The sequence below is a fragment of the Bufo bufo genome, chromosome 2 (genome assembly GCF_905171765.1).
Source record: "Bufo bufo chromosome 2, aBufBuf1.1, whole genome shotgun sequence".
Lineage (NCBI taxonomy): Eukaryota > Metazoa > Chordata > Amphibia > Anura > Bufonidae > Bufo > Bufo bufo.
In genome coordinates this window covers 613,181,758-613,195,029 of record NC_053390.1, presented here as the reverse complement: position 1 = coordinate 613,195,029, position 13,272 = coordinate 613,181,758, and the positions used below count along the sequence as shown (strand labels likewise).

Genomic DNA, 13,272 nt, shown 5'->3' with positions numbered 1-13,272 from the left:
TTGTGCCTGATCTCTTCTTTTGTGTATTATCCAAAAATGTATGTTGTAATGATACACACAAGGTTAGGGAAGTTGGCTTACCTTTTTATATGGAACTATTAAACCTTAAATCCTCCTCTTATAAATTTTAGTGAACTGTATCAAATAATCTAGTTAAAATTTGAAAGCAGAATCATCTGGAAATGTAGAGGTCTGAGATATCTTTAACGGGAAAATATGCTGCTATACTTCTTTAAATATGGCTCGATCAACTCACTGTATATATAACCAATGTAAATTGTGGGATCGCCACCGAGAAGGATCCATTTATGGTTAAAGAAAAAAAATAGATTCAAAAGAACAAGGCTTTTGAGTGTGATTAATTTCAAATACAGAAAACATCAATTGTACCTAGGCCAATATTTTAAAGCTATTTGGTGTACAGTATGTGGGAAACAAACCTGTGGACCTAAGGGTTCATCGACACAAGATTGAGCTGCGGATTTGTCACGACAGATTTAAGTGTGTCAGGCAAATCCATAGCATTTCATGGTACCATCAAAGTGGATGAAGATTTTAAGAAATCTCATACAAACATTGTAAAAGAGAACATGCAATGTAAATTGACCTGTAGTGCGGATTTTAAATCAGCAGAATGTTACTCTATACTACAATTTCCACCATGAACTGAGGGTGAAATCCATGGCTATTCTGCAACAAAATCTGCATGTAACTTGTGGACTTGTTGATTTTGTCAAGGATATTCGAATGCACTTCAAGCACCTTGTGGACAAATTCTTGAGGTATTAATCAGTTGAATATAGCAGTATAGTGTATTGTTACTAATATGTACTGCCATTTTGAATTATGCATTAAAGAACATCTGTCACCAACCCTATTAAATCAGGCATACTGCCTGGTAGGGTTGATCATGGTGACTAGAATTAGCCCTATTTTTATTTTGCTGCAAAAGGATGTACCATTGCAGCATAATTGTTACCTTTATTTTTTTGCAGATGATGTGAACAGATACTTAGAGCTTGAGCACCTACTGATCTCAGGAGGATTTTCCTGATCTCAGATCTGCGCGGTTGCCATCGGCAATAGCCCAATGTAGTTCTCGTCTGGAATCTCACCAGCAGAAGCATGAGATTTCAGGGCTAGGCATCCAAAAAATGAGAAAGCCTGGCCCTGTCAATCAGGCCATGAGACAGAAGTTGCAACAGGGGAGAGGAGGAGGTGAAGAGGTGCTCAGAGGGGCTAAGCCAGCCCCTTGGTGCTCCAATCACCTCATCTGCACAAAAATAAAAGTAATAATTATGGTACAATGGTACATTCATTTGCAGCAACAGAGGGCTCATTTTATTCAACATAATAAACCCTCCCAGGCAGTATCCCTGGTGCAGGGCTGGTTTAAGGCAACCTTTTGCTTAAATATCATAAGCAGGCTATAAGCTACAGTATAAGAAGGTCTATTTCTACCTGACAGGATGGAATAGTAACCATGCCAAAACATTCTTAGGATTGGGTAATTCGGTAATTTTTTAGTGATTGTTTACACACAGGTCTCTTGAAGGAAATCTGTTACCAGTGACCTACCTATAAAAACTCTCTACATAGACACATTGCTGTGGTTCACCTGATTAAAACACTGTTTTTATTTTGTTGATCTTAGGCTTCATTCCTGAGTTATACTTTTTCTTAATATGCAAATTAGGCCTTTAGTGCACTTAGGGTGTCATCTTTGCTCTTGTTGCACCCAAGCTCCACTCATTTCTGTGGCCAGCCCCTCCCTCACTGTTTTCCTACTGCCTGATCCTGTCAATTAAAGCAACCAGGGAAGGGCTGGCCACAGAAATGGTTTTAACTGTATAAAATAAATAGGTTTTCTTCACTGTTGAGAGAGAGTTATCAAAACTTGTATAAAGGAAATCTGGCTTAGTTTCCCATAGCAACCAATCACATTTCAACTTCTATTTATCAGAGCTCCTTTGGAAAATGAAATGTGGAATCTGACTGGTTGCTATGGGCTCCCTCATTGATTTAAAATTCTTTACATATCGACCCACCCAGAATATTTTTTGCCTTTCACTAAGAACAAGATCATAGAACGTTTCTGGTTCAAATGTGTTTTTGGCCGACGTACCCTGAATTGCATTTTAAGGGAAAAAACATTACATTTATACATTTTTATGGATAGTTTTATAGGAGTTGCTTCAGTCTTGAATATATTCCCCTGTTTTTTTAAAGGGTTTGTTCAGCTTTGAAGGAATTTTTAGCAGTCCCCCTTCCTCACTGGACCTGTGGAGGGAAGTATACTTACCTGCTCCCCGCCACTGGGTTACGGCTCCTATATTATGGTTCACTGTATTTCTGTTCTCTGCTTGTCAACTTCAGAAGTAGACTGGGGTCACGTGTTCCTCTGCAGCCAATGACTGGCCCCGAAACAGTGACATGTCCCCAAGTACACTTTCCTCCACAGGTCCAGTAAAGGGGCTGCCAAAACTGTTTTCAAACCTAGCCAACCCTTTAAAGCCTTAATAACATCTTCAAGATAACTAATTGACTGAATTTTCTATTTTCATGCTGCAGTGATCACCAAGCTAATAAATTTGATTGCATTTTCATGGAAAACCTGGAAGGAACACACCAACACTTATGAGGTAACTACTTTATGAGAAAATATATCTCTGGCTTTCAAAGAGAGTGGAAACAAGTGTGTCTTCCAAGATGTATGAAGACATTGCTCTAATTGTTTAAAGACAACTTTCTTTAACATTCTCAGCTGATTTCTGTCCAACGGTCAATCCTATTGGCACATTGTTAATATTCTGGTTCCAAGTTCCTATTATTTAAAATTAAGGATGAGCAGTGATAAAGGTGATACTGAAACTCCCAGACTTCATCATTTATTTTACTTCTGAACTGTGGACAAAGCTTTGAATGGTTGAGTTCAATTTTTACTTGTACAGCAAAGATGGGAAGATTGTAGTTCAAAAGCTATCCAGGTCTACAATTAAATTAATTACTACCATGTATACCTATTCTATATCATCACAGACATGATTTGTCAGGTATTTACTTGGAATGTATGTGTAATTTCATATTGGAAAATGTGTGTTATGCCCTTACTATATACCATATTAGGACAATGTGAAAAAACAATGGTACTACAAATTTTATAAAGCTAATAGCAATATCCACTGCAACTCTCCCTAGGACCACAATAGGTCAGCTGAAAACAGTAGATGAGATGAGTTCCCATTGGTTAAAATAGCTTCCCTGTAATTGTTTCCCTGCTTTCAATGATCAAAGCCTATTACAAGAGCTCACATTTTGTAAGATATAACAAACCTTTCCACACAGTTTGTCTCAGAGGACCCATAATCTGAGACAGAGTTGTCTATACCTCTTCAATATGAATAAAATAACAGAAGAGCTTTATTAAATATAAGTTTTGTTTTACTCATTGGTCCAATTATAAATGTGATTTGTCTGCCCGTGTACCGACTATCTGCCTGTTTACTCTTTTACTGCATTCGGACCTTTTGCTGCCTGACCTGTGCCTGATCTCTATGTTGACCATCTACTACCTGCCCTGACATCAGACTATCAGATTGCTCATATTCTGCCTGCCCTGACCAAGGCCTGTCCCTGATTGCGGTTTAGCCTGATCCCTTGGTGCTCTGCACTGGCGTCTCTTGACCCCGTGGGTCAGCTGTCAATCACACAGAGACTACTTCAGGAGGTAGTAGTCTGGTGGTTCCCCTGTAGCAAAGTTCAGATCCCTGTACATGGGTGAAAGGGTGAAAACCAGGGGACTGACAGGATAATGTCCTCAGGAGTAGCCTAAAGCTAAATCTGTTGGTTGACACAGTGATTCCACAGCCACTGCCATAACAAACACGAGACAAACGTATACTGTACTTTCTCAGTTACCAAATGATATTAATTATCCCTCTTCTTTTTTATTAACCATAGGGCACTGGGTGTTCTGGAGACCCATGCACTGTACTATTAATACCAGAGAGGTTTTCACTGTTCTACTTGCCAGTATAACCATTGTGCTGTAACATGTACTAGCTTATTTATATAGGGAGTCCTATATTTCTCCAGTGTCTTCAATTTGCTCGTCGCCATAATCCATTCATGGCATGCTGGCATAAAGTGGGTCTTTCAATGTTTGGGTATAATCCTGCAAGCCACAGTAAAAAGCAACATGACTGGTTTTCTAAGGAAGGCAGAGAGATTGCAAAAATTGCTAAAAATACCATTTAAGAGTTGTTTATATGGTTCACCCATTAAGACCCCTTTACACGGGTCAATTATCAGGACAATTATTAGGAAGGGGCATTCCTAGGAACACTTGTTCCTGATAATTGCCCACTGATCACCTTATTAACGAGCAAACACTTGTTCATCGGGTGAACGTATCACTGTTGTGATCACCTAAATCATCATTACTGGGCAGCAGATCATGCTGTCTAAAGAGAGATCTGCTTCCCAGAAGTAATGATTCCCTATTAGGAAACAGAGGAGATGATTGCTGCATGTAAATGCAGCTTTCCCCTCTTCTCATGAGCAGGCAATCATCAGAAACAAATGGTTCATTCCCAATAACTTGCTGCAAAGTTGGCCTGTGTAAAGGAGCCTTAAAGGGGTTGTCTCACTTCATCAAATAGAATTTATCATGAAGAGAAAGTTAATGCAAATCACGTACCAATATATTGTTATTACCCATATTGCTTCCTTTGCTGGCTTAAATAAATGTTTCCATCATATTATACACTGCTCGTTTCCATGGTTACAACCACCCTGCAATCCAGCAGCTGTGACTGTGCTTGAACACTACAGGAAAAAGCACCAGCCTATGTGCGCTCCCAAGGTCCCAACCACCAGAGAGGCCGAGGATTTTTCCTATAGTGTGCAAGCACGACCACCACTGATGGATTGCAGGGTCGTAAGCATGGAAACGAGCAGTGTATAATGCAAAGGAAAAATGAATGATGCCAGCAAAGGAGGCAACATGGACAATCACAATACATTAGTAAGCGCCTTGCATTAATTTTTTCGATATGATAAATGCCATTTGCTGAAGTGAGACATCCCCTTTAAGCAGAAATCTGTTTTAACTCTAAATTGCTCACCAGATATGTATAAAAATACCAGTACTTCCCCCACATCCCCAACAAAACATGGGTCAATGAATGATTTTATAATCTACTGAAAATAAATTTAGGGTGGCAGTTTATGTAAGATTGAGAATGCTGACTTCTTATCACTGACTCTTATCACAGACCCCAGTTCTCTACTCCTTTTCAGAGCACAACTTGTCTGTTCATCTGGCCCTGTTGCAGTATTTTGAAATATCTACATATCAAATATGGGGTGAATATGGATTAATAAAGGCGGATTCTAAACACGTGAAATGCAAACAGCTAAGGAAAGGTAGGAACACTCACCAAAAGGACATTGGCAGTAGTATCCATCCACTCCACTTTGGCAAGATCCCCCATTAAAACATGGGTTGCATTCACAATAATTAATGGCAGATTCACACAGTTTACCTAAAGGAGAAAAAAAATCTGTTGATATTTATTTTTATCAGTCAGATAAAAGTCAGGAACACTGTATAGCATTTCCCAATTCACTACAATTCAACCTAAACAGCTCTTAAAGGGATATTCCAGTTGTGGCAAATTATCGCCTATACACAGATTAGGGGATAACAATTAGATCAGTGGAGGTTCTAACCATGGGGCCCCCACTAATCATGGGAATAGGAACCCAGTACTCCATGGGACCCCCCCCAAAAGGAACAGCACGACTGGTAGAGCTTGTGCATTGCGACTCCACTCAACTCTCTGGGAATTCCAGAAATAGCTGAGTACAGGACTTAGTTATTTCTGGAAATCCTATAGAGATGAATGGAGCAGCAGGGGCAGCAGTACATTCACTTCAGGGAGCCCAAAAAGGGCTAGGGGTTCTGGTTCTTGTGATCGGTGATGGCTCCAGTGGTAGTGTCAGCTGGACTGTTTACACGTGGAGATGTGCTGCTGACAAGCAATCTTTTTTATGCCCAAGTAAAATTTGATAAGTGACAAATGAGTATTTGCTCAGTTGTTGACTGATTTACTGGACATGCTTACTCAAGTACGTATGAACACTTGTGACTTTAGTCTGTCTACGGACTGTAATTAATTATAAAATAGCTACAGTTATTTACAAAATCCATTGTTTCTTCTGCCCTGTGGAAGAAATATAGTTTGGTAAATATTTACCTGTCCATCATCAGCCGATGCTGCCCCCTCTGCTGCGGGTCTTCCGTTTGGGTTCCAACTGGATGTGTTCCCTTGTCTTCCTGTGCAGCTGCATAATAGTAAATGCAGCTGAACAGGAAGACTCGGGAACACGTCTGGTTGGGACAATGGACGGGTTAATACTTACTCATCCATTGAGCCGGCATCAGCAATATGATGAACGGGTAAGTATTAACCAAACTATCCTTCTTCCACATGGCAGAGGAAAAGGCGGGTTTTGTAAACGGCCCGGAGAACCCATTTAACATGTTATGTGTATTAATTTAACAGTCTAGGATCATATCGTGTCATTCCATGCACATAGCTGTATCTAGAGTTATGAAATATCCAGGTGCATATTTCTGTATATAAATATATATATCACATTAAATATGCAACCAATAATGATGGCAATTTGATCACTACATGTATTTCTACTCTGGTAACCATTTTTATGTTTTTTTAGATTTTCATTCTAACCTCCAATGTATAAATTGATAGCAATTCCATATGATAAGAGATGCACAGGACATCAAATTGAGTCATGAACTGGACAGGGACTCTATGAAGCAATATGGTTCTGATTTGTCAAATATTTGTATCCACTGAGACTTTAAAAATAATCCAAAATGGTGAAATATTGTAAAAATTCATATTCTGCTTAAAGAATATTCAATCTACATTGACACACTCTTGCAGATAGTAGTAATACATTAATAATTTCATTACTGTTTCTGGTACATTAGTATACCAGGACAGCCTGACCTCTGGCTCACTCGCAACCGATGAGGACTGTCTGACTCAGTTAGTCATGATGGTTTCCAATTACATGCTTTATAAACACAGTCCATATGCATGGTGTGCACTATAAACAAGAGGTTTTAGCTATATGCAAGGGTATAACTCTAACTCAGCAGCTCATGGGTTTGACAACTGGCTCATCACAACAGGGAGTCCACGTCCTCAGCAATCAGATTTGGCAACTACTACCATTAAAATGGATGATTCTAGCTTAGCAATATGTAACAAACATGTATGTACAGTACAACAGAAGTTTTATCACAAAGTCTATTCATGCACTTCACAAATTTGCTGCATTTTGGGATCATTTTGCACAATTTAGGGTAGCTGTAATGATATTTCCTACATGTCTATGATTTTTCATAAATGAGTCTTGAGTTAAATCTTTTAATGTTTGGCTACAGCTTTTAATAATATTTGCAGATCCTACTAACGGCAGTAAATTAGACTAATTCAGTTCTTTAACTACAGCCACAAAATGTTCCTAGTTCCCAAAAAGCACATATTTTATCACAGTGCCTATCTGGTTAATGCCTTCTTGTTTCTTATACCTACTATACATTTGACTTAAAGTCTAATAGGATGGGGGATTTGTAGATCTAAAGAGCAAGACACAAGATCTAATGACTGTCAATGGTTTCGCAATGCCACACATGACATCCCTAAATTGTATAGTATCATCTATGATAAATAACTTTTTTTTAGAACATATCATCTTCTTTCACATTTGTACAATTCATTCCTGCTCTTCACAGTGCAATTTTTTTTACTACATAATATTTTAGAATCAATTCATCTATTGCCCATTTTATCGTATTATCTAACACCATTATACAACTAAACAGGCCACTACTGGCCCTTGCAAGATAAGTAACATAATCTTCAGAGAACATTCTGATAAGAAATGTGTTACAGACTATTCTATCCATTTTCACTTTGCAGCAGGATCTGGACCATCATCATAAGGCCTCATTCACACGACATCTGATCTGATCCACATCTGTATGCCCTTTCTGGAGTCCCAGAAGACAGAACATGTCCTATTCTTTTCCATTTTGAGGACAAGATTAGGCATTCTTGCAATGGGTCAAAAAATGATGCAACCCATTAGCAAAGCTGTTTTTATGCCTTCAAACAGCTATGCTAATGGGTGTACCTGCAGAATGATACACAAACATTAAACAAATAAAAAATAACTTAGACAGTCTCTTACCTGTGGCACCAGCTTTGCAAACACAGTTAAAGCCTCCTGGAAAATTCTGGCATAAGCCGCCATTTTTGCAAGGACTGGAAAGGCACTCATTGATATCTCTCTCACAAGCAATTCCTGTGAAACCATCTGGGCAACTGCAGGAAAATCCTCCAACTAGGTTGAGGCAGGTTCCACCATTATGACATGGAAGTGGCAAACATTCGTCAATATCAGTTTCACATAAATTTCCTTCATATCCTGGCAAACACTTGCAAATGAATGTTTGAAGCGGTTCATTTGCTACTATTATTACAGGAACACTCTCCAAAACTGTAATCCCTGAACTTACAGCAAGTCTTCTCATACAACTTCCTCCATTATGACAAGGATTATGTGCACAAGAGTCATGGTCTACTGATTCTATCCATACTCCACTTTGACGGAATAATATTTCTTTGATGCTCTCAAAGAAAGTGCCTACTCCACTTGGGTTAACGTACTGATTATTGTTTCTTTTCACAGCAGTCATGACATAAGTCCTGTTATTCTTTTCAAACACCCCGCACACTTGTACTGCAGTTCCAAGCCCAGTCAATTGTGAATTGGCTATACGCAAGAAATGCAGGTAATTGTTGGTTAAATAATCTTTAACAGTTGGTATATTTAGCCTGAGAAGAATACTGTTATCAATTGTAGCGTTACTGAATCCTGTAAAGAAAACTCTGACGTTATTTGTGACTGCACTGTGTACACCATCATTACTATGAACCATAAGATCAAATGTCCCATCAGTAGACCTTGACTGAGAATGGAGGTCACAACTGTCTGCTGGAATACTGAAAAGACTTGTAACTCCTGATGTTAAAGTACAGTGGAAGCTATCCAAAACATCAGGATCTTGAGGTTTCACACTGCCCAAAGTGCCACCAGAAAAGACATTTCCATAATAATGAACAAAAATTTGAACTGTCCTTGATTCAGATGGGTTGTCATTTTGGTCAATAACTTTAACATGTACAGTTCCCGTGGAAGACATTTGTGGAAAACCAGAATCTCTTGTCACAACAGATAATAAAAATTCACTGATCTGTTCCCTATCAATTTCTCTGGTTGTAGTAAGAACTCCACCCGGACTAAGGCTAAAATAGCTGGTAGCAGGTCCAGTGCTAAGGAGATAATAATGAAATGGACCTTGATTTGGAGGAAGATCCAGGTCTGTGGATTGCAGTGTTATCACATGAGTTCCTGCTCTGTGATTTTCCTTGACCTCGCCTTCTGTTGTAGATAGAGCAGGCCCATTGTCGTTAAGATCTTCTAGGGATACAATTAGGGTAGCACTTCCTGTTGCAGAGGGTGTTCCTGAGTCAATAGCTAACACAGTAAGGTTATAGATTGGTGTGGTTTCTCTATCTAATTCAGTATTGACAGTAACCTGGCCTGTTTGTGGATTAATTGAAAAGGCCCCTTTATCATTTCCAGAACCAATAAAATAGGAAAATCGGCTCCAGCTAGGAACTGAGTCAGAGTCAAAGGCACTAACAAATGTAACATGTGTACCAGGGGGTACACCTTCACTGATTTGAACATTATAAAATTTTAAGCTGAAAACAGGAGGATCATTAGCATCAAGTACAGTGACGTTAACATTAACTTCATCTATATCAGCACCACGAATACTGCCAATATTTTTTGCCAAGACTTTTAGTGAGATTCTTTCTTCCTTTTCTCTATCTAAAAGACCAGAAACATATAGTTTCCCCGTCTTTCTCTCAATCTGGAAGCCCTTTTTCCTGCTGCTACCAAAAATTAAATAGTGGACTTCCCCATCAACCCCTAAATCTCGGTCACTTGCAAAAACTTCCCCGACTACAGTGCCTTTCGGAGCAGCCTCAGAAACTTCAAAATAATACATTTTTGATACAAATCGAGGTACATATTCATTTGTTCCCTGAAGCTGGACTGTAACACTTACAAAATTGCAGCGTTCTTCATCGGGAACATTGAATGCTTTCACAGTGAGGTGGTAAGACTGCTTTGTTTCATAATCCAGAAAACCTTGGGTAGTGATCACACCAGTGTTTGGGTCAATTACAAAAAGGTCACTGTCTGATGACTGTATGGAATAAGCTGTTACTGCATGCGGTGAAGAATCTGCGTCAGTTGCATTCAGACGTATAACCGTTGTGCCACTCGGTGCATTTTCCATGACACTGGGCATATAGTATTCTGACTGGAAAACAGGAGGATTGTCATTAACATCTTTAACTTGTACTGTTACAACACAGTAACCTGTTTTAGCAACCCATCCTCCATCGACAGCACTGATGGTTAAGTCATGTTTTTGGCACGCTTCATAGTCAAGGTTTTTGGACAAAGATAATGCACCTGTGGAAGTGTTTATAGCAAAGAGACCAGCTTCATTTCCTGCCGTTATGTTATATGTGATCACTCCATTCATAGAAGTATCCCTGTCCCTTGCTGATACAGTCCTGATCACTGCTCCCACTGTAAAACTTTCCAAGACAGTTATGCTTATATGGCTTTGAGAGAATTCTGGTGTATGGTAGTTTTCCTCAGTTACGGTAATGTTAACCATTACCTGTGATGATAGTGGAGGATTACCTTTGTCTTTTGCTATAACTTTAATCATATAATTTTTATGTAAATCCATCATTAAAGAAGAGACCACACTAATCCATCCCGAGTCTTTGTTGATATGAAACTTTCCACCAGAGATCTCAGCTGACATAGAATATTCCACTTGAGAATTCAATCCAAAGTCTTTTTCATCAACAGCTGTAACTTTAATTAGTTTTGTGCCAATTTTTGCATTTTTGGCTACAGGAGTAAAATATTTGCTTTGTAAAAACTTAGGGGGGTTGTCATTGCTGTCAACAACGTTAATTGATAATGTGGTTTCGCTCATGAGAGGAGGACTACCTCTGTCAGAGGCACTGACAATAAAACTGTGTCTATTGATATTAATGTTTCCTGATGTACTAGGGTTCTGATACTTTAAATGTTGCTTATTAAATATCTCTCCCGTTGTAGAATTGATTCTAAAAAATTCAGATTGAGATTTGATGAAGTAATACACTTGGCCATTCAGTCCTTCATCAGGATCAGATGCTAAAACCTGAGTAATCTTAACTCCAGGCTCTGCTGTCTCTGGAAAGTTTAAATAGTAGGACGGCTTACTAAATCGTGGAGCATTATCATTCACATCAGTCACAAATATGGTAACATCGGTGCTTACAGTCCACCCAGAATCATGAGCAGAGACTCGAACAATGTAGCGATCGGTATCTTCTCTGTTGATTGGTCTGCTTACAGTTATCACACCTGAATTGAGGTTTATGTGGAAAGGAAGACTACTATCTGCAATTGTGTACCTACTAATTGCATTTGCCCCAGAATCCTCATCTGACGTTGTGACTTGAGTAACTACATAGCCCAAAGCCGCATTCTCTGGAACCGATGCACTGAATATCTGAGAAAATCTTGGTGCATTGTCATTATCATCTAAAACATTGATAACTACTTTGACTATTGAGCTCTGGGCAGGTGTTCCTTTATCAGAAGCTTTGATGGATAAAATATGCTGAGAAACCTTTTCTCGATCCAGTACTCTTGTACTTCTTATTTCACCACTAACCCTGTTTATACTGAATAAATTATCTTTATTCCCATCAACAATTGCATAATCCAGTTGACCATTGGATCCACTATCCTTGTCTTTCGCATAAACTGTGAGTATCCTGCGAGGTGACAGGTTCTCCATTATTTCTGCAACAAATGGATCTTGTCTAAATTGTGGCACATTGTCATTAACATCTAAGATATTAACTTCTATCTTCTGATAAGAGGAGAATGGTGGGAATCCCATATCTCTAGCTTCAATCCATAGGACATACTTTGAAATGGTTTCAAAATCTAATGGGTTCTTAATGTAAAGCTGTCCATTTAATTCATCAATATGAAAAGTGTTGCCAAAGTTACCACTGGCAATGTAAAAAGATAAACTTCCACCTCTTGTAGACGAGCCAAAGACTGTTGTCACTAAAGTTCCTACTACTTGATTCTCTGAAAATACAAATGTTGTCTGATCGGCTCTGATCTGGGGGAAGTCTGCTTTGTTAGCAAACCTGACAGTCACAGTGGTTGAATCTGATTTATAATTAACACCACCATCCTTTACTTGGACAGAAAATGTTATCTCCGAAGATCCCTCTATTGGTCCAGCAGTCCTTATAGCACCACGTAGTGGATCAATGTGAAACTTGTCTGCATGTCGGCCTTTTAAGGAAAAGTGAAGCTCTGAATTTGTGCCAATATCTTCATCAGTCACAGTCACAGCAAACACAAAAGAATCTAAGAGAAAAAAATACAAATATTCAGAGTGCAAACAATAATTAAGACATAGTAACATAAACAATATATAGACTTGCTGTTAAAAATCTGTATTTAAAGCAGATTTCTGGTAGGCTATGCTTAGAACAGGCCATCAATAATTGATCAATGGGGTGTAACTCATGAAACCTCCACAAATAAGTAATGCTCTTCTCCCCAATGTCATAGTCACAGGAGTTCAGCCAGCTGAGCTCTATGGTTCTGCCTTTAATTTTAATAACGTATAATAACTGTCCCGGCGCCAGCCTGTGACATGGATGTGATCACTGTTGAATATTTTTCAAGACATTAACTCTTCAAGGTGACTGTGTAGACCCAATCTTCTGTTGAAGTGGTTGTGCAGTGATAGTACATATATTGAAGACCTATCCTCAGGATAGGTTATCAACATCAGATCAGTGGGGGTCACGGTGCTTACGCGAGGGCTAAATCCTTTTTATTGTTTAACTGCACATCCACTAGATCACAGTGTAACTATAACTGCCTGTCCTGATCACTTCAACGGGATAAGCAGTTGAAGTTACACTGCACCGCCGCCGCTACAATCTAGATAGAATGCAGTTTAACAGTGAAGAGGCCACAGTGGTCACC

General features: G+C 39.0%; 1 protein-coding gene across 1 annotated transcript in view; it reads right to left on the bottom strand.

Moving 5' to 3' along the window:
• FAT4 (FAT atypical cadherin 4) overlaps positions 1–13,272 on the bottom strand; it is a 239,862-nt gene that overhangs the window by 24,204 nt on the left and 202,386 nt on the right. The window contains exons 9-10 of the mRNA XM_040418427.1: positions 8,293–12,642; positions 5,442–5,546 (exon numbers count right to left, since the gene is read on the bottom strand). Of these exons, the coding sequence (XP_040274361.1) occupies positions 5,442–5,546; positions 8,293–12,642 (4,455 nt within the window). The remainder of the gene's footprint in view (positions 1–5,441; positions 5,547–8,292; positions 12,643–13,272) is intronic.